The following is a 20171-nucleotide window of genomic DNA, read 5'->3' on the forward strand; positions in this document are numbered from 1 at the left end:
TTCAAGAAACTATTCAACGTGAAATCAAGTCAGAAGAAAAACTTTGCCTTTACCTGATGATTTGAGTTTTAGAAGTTTTTTCTTTTCGTTTCTATTTCTTCTTAACAAATAGGAACTGAGGTCTTTTCTGTTTCCTCCTTTCTAATATAATATGACATAATATATTTCATAGAAATACAAGTAGGGCTATCATCATTTGTCTTTACCCTCATCTTTTATGTCAAATTGATAACAGAATGGTCTTGACAAAATACTTTCTGACTCGAAGTGGGAAGTTAGGCCATTGCTTCTCAGACTGTGTGGTGACCAAGTGGGGGTCTAGCGACATGAAATTGGACCTGTGGCCTGGGCAGGGCCATGTTCGTATGGGGGGCCTGGGGCCCCCCTTTTATTCCCCTTAAAATCTGTTTAAAAATCTGATTGGCTTTCTCAGGGGCCAAGTCAAAATGCTGTGCTATGAATAGTAGCGTGTGGCACATTTCCTTTCGAGACTTTGAACAGGCATCTTCTCTTTGAGACACACAAGGAAATTTAACATTGCCACTCTAACCCTAACCCTGTGTACCTTTTTCAAGTAAAATAACATATTCATGGTTAAATCTTATAGATTTTGCACACACTTACTTAGTAGGGAAATAAATGCACAAAACAATTCTTTATTAAACATTTAAAAAGACACACATCCCCAAGTTAGTGGTTGCTGGATCTAATCTGAAAAGACATAACTAAGCATAAATATCCACCCACCAAGATGCTCTTGTTAAAGTTTATCTCTTATACTCACTCTTAACATTCATCATGTTACTGTGGGACAGAGAAGAGTAGGATTGTGAGATGTGTAGCTGCTGTCTCTTTAAGCCCCCTCCCCTCATTCAAACTTTCCTCCAATTGGCCAGTTTTGTTTGCAGTCACTAATGGTGCAGCCTCTGTATTGGTGCACATGATGTGCCTTGTTTGAAATTTGCAACAGACCGTCACACGTAAGAATTCCTTTGAAGTGAAGAAGTAACACCTTACGTAATGTTTGGCAGGAAACTCGTAGAATTCACTATTTTTACACCTCATATTACCCTAGTTTTAAGCAGCTAACAACCACAGTGATGTGATCTAAAAATGTTGGTAGCCCAGCAGCGAGTCTGATGGCACTTAAAACTGGAGCTACGCTTCATGAAGCTGCACGTAAACACATGCATGCCCTGAAGACAGTCACATGTGTATTCACTAAGAACTAGGCATTCACTTCACATCTACAAACATTACGTTTCAATGTAACAACACCTAGCTCATGGGATCTTATCAACTAATTATGACTGATTGATTTATCGACTTTAATGGTTTTTGATAGCATGTAACAAATTGTGTGTAAATTCAGAGAGAGCTGATGTTGTACGCAGATGGCTGCAGTAGTAGTTGACTGTGAATGTTCAGGCATGTGGCAGTCTGCAGGGTTTGTTATCTCACAGTCCATGCAGGCTGTTACACAGATAGGTAAAAGAACCACGGCCCCTCTATGACCTTAATCAATGGATAATTTCTCAGTACAGTTACAGTAAGATGGTCAAACCGCTGATATAAGTCCTTGTGTACTCTTTTAGCAGTTACAATTTTCCCTGACATGAGTGTTTTTCACTTCTTTTCACTTTCTAATGGCCTGAAGATAACAAAAGCTGATGAACTCATAGGGGAAGAAAATAATGAAAGTGGAGCAGCTTAGAATATGAGACTCTTTCTCATCAGCTGCCGTTTGTAATTCTTAGGAGTGAGAACATAATCTTCGGGCGCACACAATGACCGACACCATTGCTCCGGCATTCATATTTGACACCACGCTGTTTCTTTTGCTCGAAAACAGAAAGAGGCCAGATCATCTCACCAACATGTGTTTGACCGACACTTCAGCAGACAATACAGATGAGTTCAGCTTACCACGTTGTAAAGAAAAGAACTGGATTCTCAGCCCCTCAACAGCACGGGAGTTAAATTAAAAAAAAAATTCTCAAGCGCAACATATGCTTATAACTTCTGCTTCCCTTGCCATTTGGCAGCTTCATGAATGTCTATCTTTCCCACTGTGATTTGAAGCAGACAGAACAGCTTACATGCTACCTACCTCACTGAATTTGACTGCCTAAGTATGCGGCTGTTTTATAGGTTTTGGTGCTCTACATACTTTGGTATTGGGCGTTGAGGTGTAATATTTCAGGCATGTGGAATATTCCTGTTATGTTGGTTGCGGTAGCACATGCCTACTCAATGCGAGTTAATTCTTACAGTCTTTAAGTCTTAGATGCCTCCAGCAGCTGGTCAGAGACACACATATTAAAATTTCCTTTTTTTAAAAAAATAAGACCTTCCCGAGTTCAAAAGAAACCAGAGAATGATTTCATAGAGGAGGATAAAGAAATGTGATGACAGAAGTGGTGATTCATCCAAGAATGATTTTGGTTTACGACAGTCGGCCTGGTCGTATTTTTCTAATGTGTGCCCTGTTTAATTTTAAACTAATATTATTGTTGTTAGATGTTATAACCACCCATGATCTGTATTACTTAACATTGTCTTGTAAAATTGATCGCTACATAAATAAATAAATGCTAAGTTAGCTTCTTAGCATCTCTACAGTCTCATGCTATAGTTGTACTATTAGTCAAAAGTTTGTGTCCTGTGTTGAATGAAGTTTTCCCAAATGATCACTACATAAAGGGGGCGGGCACTGACACTTGTCACTCATTTTCAATTAAGTGAATGGAGGAGGATGCTTCAGTGCTGGGGCTGTCGCAAAGAAGCTAATATAGACATATTACATGTTTTTCTTGTAAATATAAAGTTTGCTTGCTGCTCTCGCTTCCTGATACTCTAATAAATGTGCCTTAAGGGATTCATGTGCTCCATTACTTTCATTGAATCCTGTTATGAGAGAAGGAGTCCACTGAATTATTTTGAACGTCTAAGGGAGAGCACAGAACTCCATTTATGGAGTGGCTGAAGCGCAATAGTTTCCTTCTACATTTATAACAATCTGTTGCAAGTTATTTTAAGAATCATTTCTCATCTTTACTGTATAAGAAGAGGAGGCTGAGCCCTACAAGTCCATACCAGGGACACACCAGCTGTCCCTGGTTGTACTTTGTGCCTACCAAAATAACTGCTGAGATGTGGGAGCACTGTGACATCACTGCAACATTTTCCACTGGGTAAAAAAACACAAGCAGCCAGCCAATCTGTTGGAAACAGGCAGACAAAAGATAATGCAAAAGATAAATGACTTTATTAGTGAAAGTAACACAATAGAGTGCCCCTAAAATTATGCAATATGTTGGGCAGGTATCATCAGTTGGTGCTCAGACAGCATGTGGCTGCAAAACTCATGGAAAGGAAAAAGTGCCACTCAAAAGCTGAACTGTAACTTTGAGTGTTTGGTGATCTTTTCAAGGTCTTTAAGAGTTTCTGTTCTACAATTTGGCTAGCCTTTCTTTTTGTTCACAGCCTGTCAAATCAGCTGCGGACAGATTTGTGTGAGTTTGTAGAACTGCAGCCAAACCCATAATTTTAACGATACATCTGGAAGAAGAAGGGCACCAAAGGTGGCAGAATTAATGGGAGAAAGTACAAATATAAAACCCATGTTTCAGTCTCGTATCGAGGCTCTGATTATTTCATTGAACTTGTGACTTCTCCTGTCAGGATTTATGAAATCACTGGTATGCAATCGGATAACAACGCCAGCTGCACAGAGATATTGATAGAAAGAACAAGAAAAACATCTTAAAAGAAGGATGTCGGTGGCCTCAGTATGTCAGTCCACATGAAATGTCAAATGTCAGTAATGTGACTGTAAATATTAATGGTGGAGGCATCAAGACTTATGTTAGAGCAGGGGGCTTTGGAGTCCCATCAATGGTTGTCTCCTTGTCGAAAATCCTGTCCCATCCTAACTTTGAGTCAGCCTAGCAACACGCTGAGAACTGGATTTTAAGCCTCTTGATGAAACATTACACCATGTCCGTCTGTCAGTCAGGTCAGCTACCCCTCTAACTATGAATAACTCTTATTCCACCTCCCCCATACAGTGTGTGTCAGACTACAGACTTATTTAGGTATTTGAACCAGGCTGTAAACGTGTTAATTTCAGCTTTAAAAACAGGCTTTGTTGAATGGGTGTGTATGTAACTTCCTGTGGTTCTGCAGCCAGCCCCTAGTGGACACTCGATGATGTTCAGGACTTTGCACTTCCACATTTTGCCTCTTTTTTCAAAGCCGGGATTTTCAGCTTGGTGTTACCATACAGCAGCTCCTTAATAATGATCAAAGTGTGCGCTTCTTGACATTGCTCAGCTTCCATGTAAGTTATTTACGCAGTGTCAGCAAGTGAAGATAAACTGTGTGCTTTAGTAAAGTAAAGCCGAATAAAGAAATAGACAGAGAGCAGGACATGATGAGCACACAGGCAAACTACATGGCCGCATGCGTTGTAGGAATTAATATAATCATATATGTAGGCCTCTTTGTCACATTTACGAATGAAATAGGTTTGTGTTGAAAAAAACTTAGCTGGATAGAATGTTGGATGTGGTCTCAGAAATCGCAACTCTGCATTTATGTATTTCATTTATTAACATAAACTATCAAGCTTCAGAAGTGGTGCTGGGCTGTAAAAAGGCCTGTTCCACACCAAATTATTTGCACTGGAACAACCATCAAATAGAGACCATTGCTACCTACTGGATTACTTTGAAACCCAAATGTTTCACTACCCAGTTAGGGACCATGAAATTCTTCTCATTTTCCGCTTGTTCAGATAAATACTCTAGGGTTTTCAGGTTCCTGTATGGGTCCGTTCTTATCTAACATACATTTCCTTTTGCTTAACTCTTACTAGTGTGATCCAACTTTGCTCTCTGGTCACATGTTCACAGATCACAGTTAAACAGTGTGCTCATGTTTCTGTTTAGCAGACAGTTTTCAGTTATTAAAAAACATAATTTTTTCTGCAGCTGAAGTCATAAAAGAAGCAGTTATTGTATCTCTAAAAACACTTTTTTTATCCTTATTTCGTTGATAAAATTGATCTTTCTTGCAAACTGTTGCCTTTGTATGTTGCACATTGATTTATTATCTTTTGTTCAAATATAAAAACACAAACAATGAATCATTTGTATCATTGTAGAAGCATATTACGTTGTGACATCTTTATGCATACTTGTGATGGACTGTAAATTCTTTGAAGTGTAAAGAGCCTACAGGACCTTTCCAATAGCTTATTAAGTTGATGTTAGGTTTGTCTGTAAAAGTCCACTTTTTTAGACAAGTAGTATTCAGGCATGTGTTATTTGCATTGAAAATAGTCCCTCAGAAATGAAGCTAAAACCTGCCCAAAGGTAAACATGATGGTTGTTAGTTTTCACATCCTGTTAGCTCTCTGTGTTCCTGCTCAGCCTTATAAGCCTGATCATCCCCTCCACCTCACTGGATCCCTCCTGTAAACTCTGGATCTGCAGTCTCTCTGCTCAAAAGTGCTCTCAGTTCTGAGACTGTTTACTTGTTTGACTTCATCACCTTGACACACTCTACACCCCCCCCCCCCCCCCCAACACACACACACGTCTCTAACTTTGTCTGTCAGTCTGATACTGCAAGCTGACACCTCTAGCCTTGAACACTGGGAGGTAATATAAACTCAATTTAGAGTGACACCCTTCAAGCACATGCACGCACACACACACACACGCACAAACACACACACACACACACACACACACACACACACACACACACACACACATTCACACACACAAACACACATACTGCTACGGTGACTTACCGGGCTGTTTCTGAGTCTGTGTGTGAGGCAGAGATACATCCTTCGGTTTGGCTTGGCTCTGCTCAGCTCCTGTAAATTCACTCCTGGAATCAGTCGGCTTCTGACATTCTCTTTCTCGCTATTTCTCCAAAAACCTCTCTTTTTCTCTCTCCTCATATTCAACATCTGCCACAAGATTTCCCCTTCTCTTTGCTTTCCTCTCACTTTTTCCCCTTTTCATATCCAGAAGCCTACGTCGACAACTCAGCTGAGCTCCACAGGTCTGCTTTTATCGTCCTCCACCCTACACTGAGCATATGTGTCAGAGGGACACTGTGTGTAAGTGCTGTTGGTGTGTGTCTGGGTAAGTGGGTGGGTACGTCTTTTAAAAGGGGAGGAACAACTATGCGGTGTCAGACACTATTCATGGGAAGAATTTCTGTTTGAGTTGAACAGGATAAACAGAAACCACAGTGCTCACTACAAAGATAATGGATGGATATTAGTGCTAATGCTTGTTGCCTGCAGCAAGGATTGAAACCTCAGTGAACGCAAAACTTTTATCCTTTGTTGACAGTTTCCTCCAGGAAACTGTCAACAAATATTTTATCATGTACACCAAAAGCTTGACATAAAATAGTTCTTCGTAAAATCCAAGTTTCTTTCAAACACGCAGCTTAATGAGAAATCTTTGAGATGGAGCTGAATGGAGAGAACATTCATAAAAGAGAGCTAATGTAAACCTGTTAAAGACATTATGTGAAATTCGATGTTCCAAGATTTGAGTCTTCAGTTTGGTTTTGTGACCATGCTCATGTGATACTTTGGATACATTTGAACAATGACTCTTGTTCTTAAGGAAGCTTCGATCCTTTGACATTAGCCTGAACTGTGTTTTTATCAGGGAGGAGTGACTAGTGACGCCTAAGACCTAGAAGCTCTTTTGTTTGTTCCAGCAGCTTGTTGGGTACTGTGATTGTACTATCCATATTGTTTGTGGTTTGTATGAATTGACCAGGCAGCAAAATAGTTTATCCGCTGGGTATTAATTACGTTTTCTCATTGAATCTATTGTGGGAACATGAAAATTCACATGCTAAATTAAATGCTTGTGGGCGGCAGTAGCTCAGTCTGTAGGGACTTGGGATGGACAGGAGGGTCACCGGTTCAAGTCCCTGTACAAACCAAGTCTGGAAATTGGTGTGGTATCTGGAGAGGTGCCAGGCCTCTTCCTGAGAGTATGTGCCCTCAAGCAGTCCCCTCACTCTGACATCTCTCCAATAGTCCTTGTTCATAGGATCCTTTGTGTATGATTCGACAACTGAGTGTAAAAGTAATTTTCCATTGTGCGATTAATAAAGTATATAAAAAATATGAATTTTCTTAAACATACTGTATGTAAATTCCACCACTAGGGGGCTCTCAATCAAAACAACAACAAAAGATGACGTGGAGGCCAGCAGGGAATTACGGGAGTCTCTGATGCTCCCCTCCAGAGTCTCTGTATTTTAATTTTGAACAGTCTAAATAAATGTATGACTTGAAGCCGATAGTTTTTTCAAACATTTTATAAGTTTAAGATAATCCTGATTGCAGCTTCGGTCATTGAAGATACACATACCGATCATGCCGATGAATAAACAAGCCAATACAGAAGTGAAAAAATCTGCAGTGCCTCAAGTGTCCAGTAGAGGCTGGATGCTCATGCCGAAGAATACCTATAAAGTCTCATATTAAAATGCCCATTTCCAAAGCAGAAAAAAAAACCATGGTTACAGTATGACACAAAAAAAACTTGTATCAGGGCGTTGTTTCTCTTTTTGGCACATGGTAGGTAATTTCTTTTCTAACTAATATGTTTAGGTTTTCTATTGCCTATTACTTATTCATACATTTTCATGACAAGGGGCGTGGCTAAGTTGACTGACAGATGGAGGAGTTGTAGCTGTTTGCCAGGGGACTGAAGGCCTTCAGCTCTTTCCCCTGTTACTATAGACAAACTGAAAATGTATGAGGAGGTATTTCTAATATTGTGGCTGCTGCTGAGACCAAGTTTTATACTGTCTCTGCTGCATAGTAACTAGGGTTGCAAAGGGGTGGGGTGTTAAGCTTGGGAATTTTGTAAATATTCCAAATCAGAAACTTTCTATGGGAGTTATGGGAATTGATGGGAATTAACTTGAAACTGAGGGTAACATATTCCCCAACTATATTTAAGTTCACTGTTAAGGGCCAATCTTCAATTTTGTAAATAACTTCCCAGAATTTTTCATCCTTAGTATAGCAACTGAAGTGAATGAGCAGCAAATGTGTGCACGAGTGTGTACAGTATGTGTATGAAACATTTGACATGGTGTCTGTACTTTTAGTTATATAAAACCCTAATGCAACTTTATGTGTCCAGTAATAATTGCCAGTACATCAAATACCTGAGTTGCATCAGCTGACAAAAACATCATGTGCAAAAAACTTAATTAGTGCGGTTAAGGAGAAGTCTGTGTTCATGAGCATGTGTGTGAAATTGTACAAATCAGCACCAGCACATATGCTGTGCGTTTGTACACACAGCCAGGGGTTGTGGTGTGTGTTCAGGCAAGGAGCACACAACACAGCCCCTGTACTTGTACACATTCTTACTTATAATGAGGTTAGAGAGAAGTAGGTACTTCAGTTACAGTCTGTGTGAATGTGAGGCAACAAGAGAGACAACTGAGACTGGAGAGTCTACAGCTGCTCAGACATTTCTTCAATTTCCTGTGTGCGTATGATAAATGGATACGTCTTTTGCTTTTATCTTTATGGATCTATGAGACTAGAGTGTGCATCCGAAAGCCTTTTAGCACAAGGCTTGTAATAGCTTCTTAAAATGCACCGGGTCAAAACTTGTATGTACACAGGAAAAAGACCGGTACTGCCTATGGCTCAGGTTGACTCTGTGTTATGGATGTGAGTTCTCTGTGTGTTTGAAAGTTTAGGATGAAAACAAGTTGACAAGGAATTACGACTTTCTTTCATAGTTCCTGTGTCTCTGGATTACTCGGAAAAAGCATTTAAACAGTTTCTTCTGCTTAAATCTTACTGATCTTGTTAAAGTCTTTTTGAGTTTCATAACCTCTTGGTGTTCCAAAATCTATGAGTAAATCCTTATTAAGTTGCTGCAAATTAAGTGCTCTGGAGCCTCAATAACTTCCATGTAAATTGTAAAATGAACTTGAGCTTGTGAAGTGATCATGAGCAACTCTTCTAAAAACTCAAAGTTCTTTTACACTGCAGGTCACACGTGCCAAATCACAGCATTAACTAATCTCATTCATATATATTCAAATCCTGCCAATGAAGCAGCAACAACAACTTGGACTTAAGTGTCTTCCATCAATCTTTATTTGGATCGCGTCAATTCATGACAAGTGTTATTTCAAGACACTGTAAAGCAGGTAAAATACCTTACTTATTGCTATATTACAAGGACCCAGCTTAATTCGTCATAGCATGGCATGAAAAAACGTCCCCCTAACAGGCAGAAATCTTCAGCAGAACCGGGCTCATGATGGAACAGCCATCTGCTAAACTGAGCTGGGATTGAAAATGGAATGGGGAGATGGGATAAGATGCAGAAAGACACATCAGACAAGTGGCTGCATGGAGCTGGGGATCGAACCCCCAACTAAACCTTTAAATAACTTGACATTTTTATCCAAAATCGTGGTTAATAGTGTATACTCAATGAAAGTCACATAAAGCTGTGTGTTTTTAACGGAAGCTGTTTGAACTCTGATGATGATTTGCCATCAGTTGGAAATGTTTATAAGAGAGGCTGTGCTGCTTGAGAGAAGCAAACATTGTTCATGTCTCTTGTGTTCATCGTCTCTTTCTTTGGCCAGTTGCTTGAGGCTACGAGCAAAACACATCCAAACAGTCCTATAACTTTCTGTGCCCAAGTGAGAGATAAAGCTCTAAACCACACTTCCTGACAAAACATCCTATATGTTTTATCCTCTTATATGACCTCATTAGTCTTGATTAAGATTTTTGATTCAGGCTGCACAGTGGTGTTGTGGTTAGCCACTGTTGCCTCGCAGCGAGGGGCTTCCTGTTTCAAACCCCTGTGCATATAGTTGGTGCACACAGTCAATGCATCGTGCAGCAGTTACGGGATGTAAACGTCAGTCCCCCCTTCCATTGGCTCGAGGTGAATTCTGATTATATCCGGTTGTGATCTCACATCAGCCCGCTCAGACTTATTTGATTTTATGGAGCTGCCTGTTTGAAATGTCTCTGCTCAATCCTTTATTGCTTCACTTTGTGACCCCTGTTCTTGAAAGGTGTTACATAAATAAACAAGACTTACTTACTCACTTACTTGCTGCGGGAAAGAAAACTCTGAGGCTGGCAGGAGAAACTCTGGGTGAAGTTAAAATGAAATATTTGACTGTTCTCATTCACACATACAGCTCCTCTGGCAAATATCAGTTTTTTGCAAGTGTGAAAGCACTATAGATTCCCTGTAGGTGTAAATGTGTCTGGTTGACTGGCTCTATATGTCAGCCCTGTGACTGACTGGCAACCTGAAGGGGGTACAACGCCTCTCGTCCAATAGCACCTCTTACACGGTATAGAAAATGGTTTGATGCATGATTTAGCAACATGTTGCACACACAGACTGTGTGAAACCTGTCTAATGTCACAATAAGATTAATTCCAGGGTCCTGGAGAAAGAGAGCTGGGCTTTTCCATGTTACCAGTCTAATTTGCTCCACTCTGATGTCCACACCCATGAGTGGGACTCTGTCATTTTGTCTTATAAATTTCATGAGGACCTTTATTTTTTTATACAGCACCTGAAGAAGAACCTGAACACAGTGTTGTTCACTTTGTGTTCTTTTAATGCTTATAGTGATCCACAGTGTTGTGATTCATCTTCATTCACAAGCTACACATACTATCATTTGAATGATTTAGCATCTCCTGGAAGTTGGACATGAATGTTCTGTGTGTGTTGCTCATAATGGATATGACTGGAAAAAGGAAAGCGCTCTACTTTGTTCCAGAGTAAAGAGTCTGTTGTTCTTTTGAAAATGCTTTTGGGAAACAGATCCTGATGAAGTCTGATCTCACTGCTCATATGAAAACAGCCACAAATCAATCTCTTCTCATTGAGGGGCTCATTACAGCTGTGCCAAGATTGAAAAGCCATTATTTGTGTTTTCATGTTGCTGTCATTAACAAGTTAGTGCGGGTCCCATGTGACCAAAGAGCACTTCACTGACATATTTATTGCTGATTACTGATCCATTAGTTTGTTTGTCAGTTTGCAAAGAGTCCCTGTGAGAGCACGGATGAATAAATGAAGGCCTTTTGGAGGACTTTGTGATAAGCAGTGTGCTTGAAATCACCACATTGTTTTGTCTTTCTCTGCAGACACATCATGACAGAGCTGATCGAAACAGAGAGGCTGTATGTGGAGGAGCTGCAGAGCATCATGGAGGTACAGTGCGTCCATTGTCTAGAGGAGTTTCTCGCACTGTGCTGTAGAGTTAGGAAACATCTGCAGTCTTACATTGAGAAGATGACGTTCTATTTGTTCTGCAGCTTGAGGAGCAACATGACTTTAACTCTCCATAATCAATGCTTTGTGTCATTGTTAAATTTGACCCTCAGACTTTAATTTCACAATTAAAGGCTGAGAACTGACAGCCGTCCAGTCCTGATGAGTAAAGAGGCAGGAGCACAGATTGACAGGCCTGCTCTAAAGGATTGCTCTTGAAGGTTATGTTGACACACCCTGATATAAAAATCACTTGGGTGTTATTTTTAGCATCAACATTACTTGACATTTGACTCAAAGTCATCGATTAATGACACTCAAAATTGTTTGACCCTTGTATAAAATGTAGTTTCACTTAATTTCCAGTTGTGGTCTGTGAGTTAATGTCTGATCATAATCCATCTGGCCATGTCACACACTTACAGAAACACATACCCTTCTTGAATATAGCAGTATCATGTAGAGGGTTTCTTAACAGCACAGAACAACTGTAATAAAGCACTTCCTATAACTCGCAATGTGACTTTAAACCTTCTTCTAAAAAGTCGCTTTAGTGACCATGAGAAACAACTTCTCAGTTAATACATAAATCCAATCTCAGGATTTTCCGGCTTATTAGTGATAATTAATCCCCAAATATACCTCTGTTCTTACCTGTATTATGACAAAACCTCTGCTAAACTGAACTCACAAAAATGTTTACATATATCATTTCATGAAAACATGGCAAAATGAACCTTGTTGGACTGACTTGGAGTGAATTTGGCTCAAAAGGTAGAGATAGACACAATTTGGTGTCAAACTATAGACATGTGGTCCTCAATGTTCGCTGTCATCCCCAAAATCCGGTTTGTTTGACTAGTGTGAGTGCTCCGAACCATGCTCAAGTTCTGTACACTTCCTTGGCCCTTGGACGCGTTCGAGACGTGTGCTTCAGCAGGGTATAGTTCAAGCACAGCCTTCATTCAGCCTTCATTCAGGAGAAATCCGGCAGTGTTTTAGCCTTATGTTGACTAAAATGGCTCAAAATAAGACAAAGTAGTTGTAATTTTCTCTATGCTGATCCCACAGCTTGCCCTTTATTTAGTCCGTCTTGTTAACTAAGCATGCTTCAAGGTCACATAAATCCATTCATGTGTCGTATTACAACGTTCTCCAACTGAGGGCCTGTGGAGTCTTTGAAATCTTTGATGAATATCAATAGCTTGACCTTATTTAAAAAGAGATATAAACGTCAAAAGATAAAGGCTGCGTTTTTTTTTTTTTTTTTTTACAACAGTAGAAGAATATCAGTTGGTTTCTCATTTTACTGAAAAGGACATAGCTCTCAGTATTGAATTACAGTTATGAGTGAATGTAGTTTATCGAGGCCTTCAATAACACTAAGACTACTGGTGCATTCTTGGATTCAATACGCATGTGTTGATTTGGAAAGAAGAACACTTCATTTCTTGGTTTCATAAATTCAATCTTCAGACACCTGGAAGTGTTTGAACTTTTTTTGATCTGCTGGGTTGACTGTGCGATCAATTTACTCCTGGATCACAAAAGCATGAAACTGATTTTAACTGCACTGTACAGTGATTAAATGAAGCCCAGTATAAAGTGTTAGTGTATTAGTCCATACCTCATTTTCATCACCCAAAGAAGTCGATCTGTGGGTTGAGATAGGGAGAGGTTAACGATCTTTTACTCTTATCATCTCAGGTTAAATTGATTAGCCAGGACTGGTTCTTTTCACAGATTGTCGATTTATGGCTAATTTTGCATTCTGCTGTCTCTCTCTTCTTTGTCATCTCGTCTATTGTAACCCCCCACCACCACAACACCAGGGTTACTTTGCAGAGCTGGATAACTCAGAGCTCAGCCACCTCATTCCTCCCTCCCTGGAGAACAAAAGGGACATACTGTTTGGGAACCTGCCAGAGATTTATGAATTTCACAACAGGTAAGGACCACCACTCCAGTTGAACTGTTTCATCTTTTTGGATAGTAACTAGTCAAAGTCGGAGTTGAAGCTGTCATCAGTCTTCCTGCAGTTCTTGCCACTTCTTTATGAACTAAGGGGTCATGATAGATAGATAGATAGATAGATAGATAGATAGATAGATAGATAGATAGATAGATAGATACATCAGATAAGTTTTTACCACTGTATAACTTTAGTAACACTTCCCTTCCCTGACCTTCCCAACAACAATCGGTACAATCCTTTCTTAGATCCCTGCCTCTGAAATTCCTACGTCTTTCAAACTGTTTCCATAGGCTTCTAATATGTCACGCAACCCAGCCTTTTCTGTCAAATGTGTTGAGTCCTCCTTTTTTGTTAAATGATAAACTTATTAAATCAGACAAATTTGAAATCTATACAATAGCACTATGAAGTCTCGAAACTTCTGACACAGTCAACCATCAGGTTGACTGTGTCAGAGTGCCATCAACCCAGATGGCACTCAAATGGTTTGAGTCATATTTAACTGATAGAAGTCAAACAACCAACATTCATCAGCTCTTATTCTACGCACTGGGGTACCACAAGGATCCATACGTGGCCCGCTTTTGTTTAGTTTATATATTAATGATCTGCCGTTGGTTTACCCTGATATCAAAAAACAAATGTATGCAGATGACAGTATATGTGCAAGTGTCCAAGTCAAAACATCTAGCTGATGCCAAACTCACCGCAGCCATGGCTCAGATAACCAACTGGCTAAATCGTTCCTGCCTTCAACTTTATGTCAATAAATCTGTAGGAATGTTTTTCACAAAAATAAAATAAAACATTGTTTCACATATGACTATTTCTGGTCAAAACATTAGTATTGTTCCGCAATGTAAGTATCTGGGCATCATGATTGTTTCTGTTCTTTGTTTCAAAGCACACATCAAGAAAGTGTCCAATAGGGTCAAATTTAGCCTAGCCAATTTTAAATAAATTGGAAATGCTCTAACTTTTAATGCTGCCAAACTGTTTATGGATGCCATGATCATGTCACATCTAACATACTGTATAACAAGCTGGAGACAAACTAGCAGCTCGTCATTAAAACCATTAGCAACCCTCTACAAGAAAACCCTCAAAGTGTTGGACCAGAAGCCCAAAAGTTCACATCATTGTATTATAATAAATAACCACAAACTACTAAGCTTGGATAATGTAGTCCAATACAGAAACATCAGCCTGGTTTTCAAAATTTAGCATAATACCGCTCCTCCTCCTTTGAACTCATTCACAAATCAGCGTAACATTAGCAGTCAGTCCACTAGAAGCATGACACAAGGTGACCTCATTCCGTTTAGGAAAAGCACATTCGGTCAACTATAATTTTCTGTTAGAGCAATAAAAACTGGAATTCACTGCCCACCACTATCAAAGATATACAGATATACTCCACCTTTACAACACACCTTAAAAAATGGTTTACTGACAACTATAATTGCACACATTAATCTCTGTCAGATGTGATATGTGGGCTCGATGTGACATGGTCATTGCTGCTGCCGCTTCATCTCTGCTGTCTTGTATGTATTTTAAATGAGGCCTCTGTGATTGTTCTCATGTTTCCTCTGTGCTGTTTTGGTTGTATGCACTCTTTGATATCTCTGTTCAAACTGTGCTTGTGTGTGACATGTTATGTCTGTATGCCTCTCCCCCTTTTGCATAGGCCCTCTGTTATCACAAATGTCATGTCATTTATTGTACTTTAATCTTTAATTATGCACTTCAGGTTGCCGATTCACGACTGGCCGGGGACTACAGCTGGACATTAGCAGCAAAGGCTAAAGATGTTCCCTTTAATGTAAAAGGGGATTGTCCACAAAATAATAAACTAAACTAAATTAAGAATCTATGTTGGACCATATACTACTCGCACACTTGTAATTTGGTGACTTAAAACATTATGTAAGGAGTTCCAGCATGTCAAAGCCTTCTCACTTTAGCTAACTTACTTTGTTTGTTCCTCATTGATTTGCAGGACATTTCTGAAGGAGCTTGAAAACTGTGCAGAGAAACCAGAGCTAGTGGGAACGTGTTTTCTGAAAAGGGTGAGTAACTCAGAATCAAAGGTGGAGAGTCATTGAGTACATTTAATCAAGTCCTTCTAGTGTTTAAAATGGGTGCTACAATCCAAAATTAAAATCATTGTAGAGAGCTGTCCTCCCGCCCCCTCCTCTCTAGAGTCTGTGCTTACGCAGGTTGTCATGTGGTGGACACTGAAGCTTCAGTGTTTAGCCAGCTCTGCCTCCGTCTGTAAGCCTTTCTGCGTTCTAACCTCTCTTCATTTTTTAAATGCATCTCCAATATTGATCCTAGTTTGAGCATGTCTCTTCTCGTGGAGCTTATTAGAAACATGCAGATGCTTTTTAGTAATTTACACTTTTTATGTGTTTGTATCATGGCCAATAGTTTGTAGATTGAGTATGAGGTCTTCCGGCCAGTGACTGACGGATCATTCATATTCCAGCAGCAGCTCAGATTGACTGTAAGAGACCAGAGCTGACGCGACTCAGCTCTCTTGACTCTTCATGTCTTTGTGTTGACAGAAAGAAGAGCTTCAGGTGTATGAGAAGTACTGTCAGAATAAACCCCGCTCTGAAGTCCTTTGGAGACAGTGTGGAGACAGTCTTTTCTTTCAGGTAACACACACACACACACACACACACACACACACACACACACACACACACACACACACACACACACACAGACACACACACACACACACACACACACACACACACACACACACACAGCTTTAACTTCTATCTACAGTAGCTCCCATATTATAATAATAATAATGTTAGTTGTAGATTAGGCTTTTATTGCCATTTCTGAGTACTCAGAGACGCTAAACAAGGAATAAGAACAAAATAAAACTCACTTTCCAATAGGCCGCTTGTTCAGTTTGGTTCAATACAGTACACAATTGTTGGCGTTCCATACCTTTTTTGGTACCCTTCTGTTGGGGAGTGCTCCAATCTGAGCAAAAACTTTGGAGCTAGACAAACTGTAGTCCTTGTTGGTCGAAAGACTCTACACTTCCTATGCGACCGTGTCAATAAAGGATAAACACAAAACACACCATGTTTAAATGTCCTGTTGATTTGGGGAAAGTAATTTCAAGGCTGTTTTTGTAGCACCGCCCCTGGACAACCTCAGAGGAGCAGACCTTTCTCGTAACTATTCATCTTAGTTTACAGTGTCACACAATGTTCTTTGGTGCTTTTGTTCGTGGAAACAAAAGCGTGCAGGTGGTAGTGTGCTGATGGAGGTGCTTAGACAGGTTAGAGGTCAGCCAAGTTATGGCGAGATTTATAGGTGATAATGAGGAGTTTGATGGTTTGGGCTAGAGTTCATGAGAAAGTTTACATGCTGTTCATCCATAAATTCCCATGCATATAAAAGCAACAAAAATGTTTCCAGAGCACTAGAATTGTCTTGACCGTCTGCAGCTTCACTTCCTCATGAACTCTAGCCCAAACCATGCATAGCTCACAGCTCTTACATTGATCCCTTACTGAAAGAGGATATTTGGTGTTTGTGACAACAGGAATGCCAGAAGAAACTTGACCACAAACTGTCTTTGGACGCTTACTTGTTGAAGCCTGTCCAGAGGATCACCAAATACCAACTGATGCTGAAGGTAAAAAACTGCACACTCATCACACCTTTAACCCGTTGCTTCTCTTCCCCCCCTCCTTTCTCTTAAACTGTGTCACTTTTATTTCAAGCATTGTTTTGATTCTTGATTCTTATCTTTTGAAAATGTGTAACTCGAAGCAAATTCAGCCATATTTTATATGAAAGCTATGAGAATTATGCAAATGAACTGGCTTGACAAAACATGCTGGACTGACTCACAGTGTGCAGAATACCAGACAATTTGAGACATGCTTTCTTTTTGGTCAATGGTGCAGCCAAAGTAGATATGTCTTCAGTAGGGATCTAATGGTACCTCACAGTCCAATAGAGAACAAAAGTAATGATGTTTTGTAGGCTAGCCCAGAAGTAGCTTCGCCATGGGGTCTGTTGAGAATTCACCTATGTGATTACTGTATTGGATTTTGGATCATTGCAGAAAGTAAGCTGTGGCAAACACACGCCTGTGATGCGTAGCTGTTTTGTTCAGCAGAATAATCTTTAGAGATAAACACCATTTATATGAAGTTTGAAGCTAGCCAAACCGTAGCTTAATAAGTTGTTGATTAAGCTAATATTTGCAAGAGCACTGAAAAACATGACTAGAGGCTGTAAGGAGGATTAGTGAGAGAGTTCCCGGCATGATGACGTTGAATGTCTCCAACAACCACTGTAGTCTCAGTACAGGTAGTATTTCCCACAGAGCCAGGTAGACGGCAGTCACAGCATAACATGCATTGTCCTGTGAGTTGAGTGCATCGATACATCTTTAGACCTTAGTATGTGATGGATAGTATTGATATTGATAGTCTGTAGGAGGAAGGACACCAACAAAGGAAGCTGGGATCTCCTCTTAAAGTGGATGTAGCAAACAGATCTGCAGCAGGAGAGCGTAGAGCATGTATAAACTACAACCATGTCCTGGAGGTTTCCAAGATAAAGGAGGGTTGGAAAAGATTTTTTTTTACTACCTAAGAAGGAAAAATGGATTCTGTATTGACTAAACAAGCGTTTAGCTGCAGATAAGGACGTGGAGGAAAAAAAGCAGAGAACATATTGATAGGCAAGGAGGTTTGCTTGGATTTTCACCATTTTTCATCAGCTGCCTGCAGGGTGGTTCTGTCAGCACCCACCGAGTCAGACAAACACAGAGCCAAGAGAGAGAGAGAGAGAGACTTTTCAGAGAAGAGCTCTCTATATAGACGAGTGTTTGTAGCAGTAAAGCTGCATCAGTAAGAAAGAGTAAGGCGAGGGATGAGCTGATAAGATGGATGAGGCAGGAGAGGGCAAGGATAGGAAGTGGCGGTTGCAGTGGAGCGGCACAGAGAGGTTTAGGAGTTTCAGGAAGGAGGGAGTAGAAGGAGCTCTTGAGTAGTGGAAGAGAAGTTTCAGAAGGAACTGTCATGGAGCAGTTTTTGTTGAATAAAACACAAAGTTAGTTACTGATGTTGCGAGTAGAGAGAGAGTGAAAGAGCATAATGCAACGTAAAGGCTTTCAGCTGTCAGAAGTGTAAAGGTTGCTGGGTTGAGTAAATAATTATCCCACATTTGTTTGAGTAATATTCATGAATAACAGGGCACTATGCGCCGTAATTATCAGCCCACTAGTTCCGCCTGCTCCATGTAATCCCCCACAGGAGGTACTAAAGCTTGAGCCTCTTGAGATACAAATTTTTACACTACAGGGCTCAGAGTTATGAACTCAGATTGACACTTTCTCATGTTGCTGAGAGAAAGCTGATTCGCTGTAACCAATCTGGTGGTGACAGACTTTTCTGTATAATTTTCAGGGAACCATCGTCCCACCTGACATTTTAATCTTATCTAAACAATGCTATATCTGTTTTGTGCGAGACAAATAGCCTGTTTTAAAACAGTGATAGTTTGAAAAGTAATTTTTGTAAACTTGATCAGATGACCTTTAGCAAGCGATATAGTACCGGTAAATGAAATGGGTCTTGGTCTCAAGTCCGGTCTCAAAAACACCTATTGAAGGTCTCTGAATCGAAAGCATTTTTCTTGGCATTGTTCTGGTCTCAGGCTGGGCTGACTCCCAATTTTAAATCAAAACTGCTCAAGACCATCACTGATAGACAAGTTTTCCACATCACGCCCCCTGTGCACAAGTTGATGATTTTTCAGTGATATTTATGGTCTGGGTCTTGTTTCGGTCTCGCCCTGCCTTGGTCTTGGTCTTGATTTGGTCTCAGTCTCGGAGCACTCTGGTCTCAGGTATGTCTTTGTTTCAGTTCGTTTGCTCTTGACTACAATACTATGTTTAGCAGCCCACTTATAAAGATTTGCTCTGTTTTCAGTCATTGTTATAACAAGCGGCAGTAGCTCAGTCCATATGGACTTGAGCTGGGAATCTGAGGGTCCACAGCTTAAGTCCCATTATGGACTAAAGTGTTAAAATAGGTCTGGTCTCTGGAGAGGTGCCAGTTCATTTTTAAAGTACTGCTAAGGTTTCCCTAGCAGCTCAGGAAAGAAAACACAGGTTGGATTCAAACTTGGGTTGCCCGCTCGGAGGACTACGTCGTAGTTTTGATCATTTTTGTGGTTGGTCTTCCCTTTCCTGTCCCCAGTAATCTTTTCTCTCTAAACGTGTCCCACCTTTTTGTCCTGCAGGAGATGCTGAAATGTAGTAAAGGGGAGGGGACGACTGAGTTGGAGGAAGCTTTAGCCACCGTGCTGGACATCATCAAGTCAGTCAACGACTCCATGCACCAGATAGCCATCACTGGCTTTGAGGTCAGTGAATGCACACACATTTTTGTACATACATTACGTTTTCAACATCCTCGCCTTCATATACGCTGAACTACAATACATTATAAAGTGAAGAAATTGAAAAAGGAGGAACAGTTTGAAAAGTCTAACCTAAGGTGTAACCCTATTAATGCAATTAACCTGGCTAGGTTTAAAAAAAAAAGACTTGATTGGTGAGAGACAGAACACCCTCGAGGCAAAATCAAAAATGCATTTATTGCAGGGGCTGCCTGGTGTTGCCTCACAGGAGCCTCTCTACGTGGAGTCTGCATGTTCCCTCGTGCATGCGTGGGCTGCTCAGGCTTCCTCTGACAGTCCAAAAGCATGCTCATGACATTGGTAACTCTAAAATTGTCCGTAGCTGTGAATGTGAATCCATGCCTTACGCGTCCAGCATTCATTTCCGGCCTTGATGG

At 40.3% G+C, this 20171-nt stretch overlaps 2 protein-coding genes across 10 annotated transcripts in view; both read left to right on the plus strand.

Moving 5' to 3' along the window:
• The window catches only part of ect2 (epithelial cell transforming 2), a 305416-nt gene that overhangs the window by 190781 nt on the left and 94464 nt on the right, over window positions 1–20171 (plus strand). The gene's annotated exons all lie outside the window — the stretch shown is intronic.
• The window catches only part of mcf2l2 (MCF.2 cell line derived transforming sequence-like 2), a 121633-nt gene that overhangs the window by 67108 nt on the left and 34354 nt on the right, over window positions 1–20171 (plus strand). For all 9 annotated transcript variants that reach the window (XM_079351241.1, XM_079351248.1, XM_079351243.1 and 6 more), the window contains exons 16-21: window positions 11219–11285; window positions 13178–13293; window positions 15323–15392; window positions 15891–15983; window positions 16898–16990; window positions 19615–19737. In XM_079351241.1, the coding sequence (XP_079207367.1) occupies window positions 11219–11285; window positions 13178–13293; window positions 15323–15392; window positions 15891–15983; window positions 16898–16990; window positions 19615–19737 (562 nt within the window). The remainder of the gene's footprint in view (window positions 1–11218; window positions 11286–13177; window positions 13294–15322; window positions 15393–15890; window positions 15984–16897; window positions 16991–19614; window positions 19738–20171) is intronic.

The sequence above is a fragment of the Symphodus melops genome (genome assembly GCF_947650265.1).
Source record: "Symphodus melops genome assembly, chromosome: 8".
NCBI lineage: Eukaryota > Metazoa > Chordata > Actinopteri > Labriformes > Labridae > Symphodus > Symphodus melops.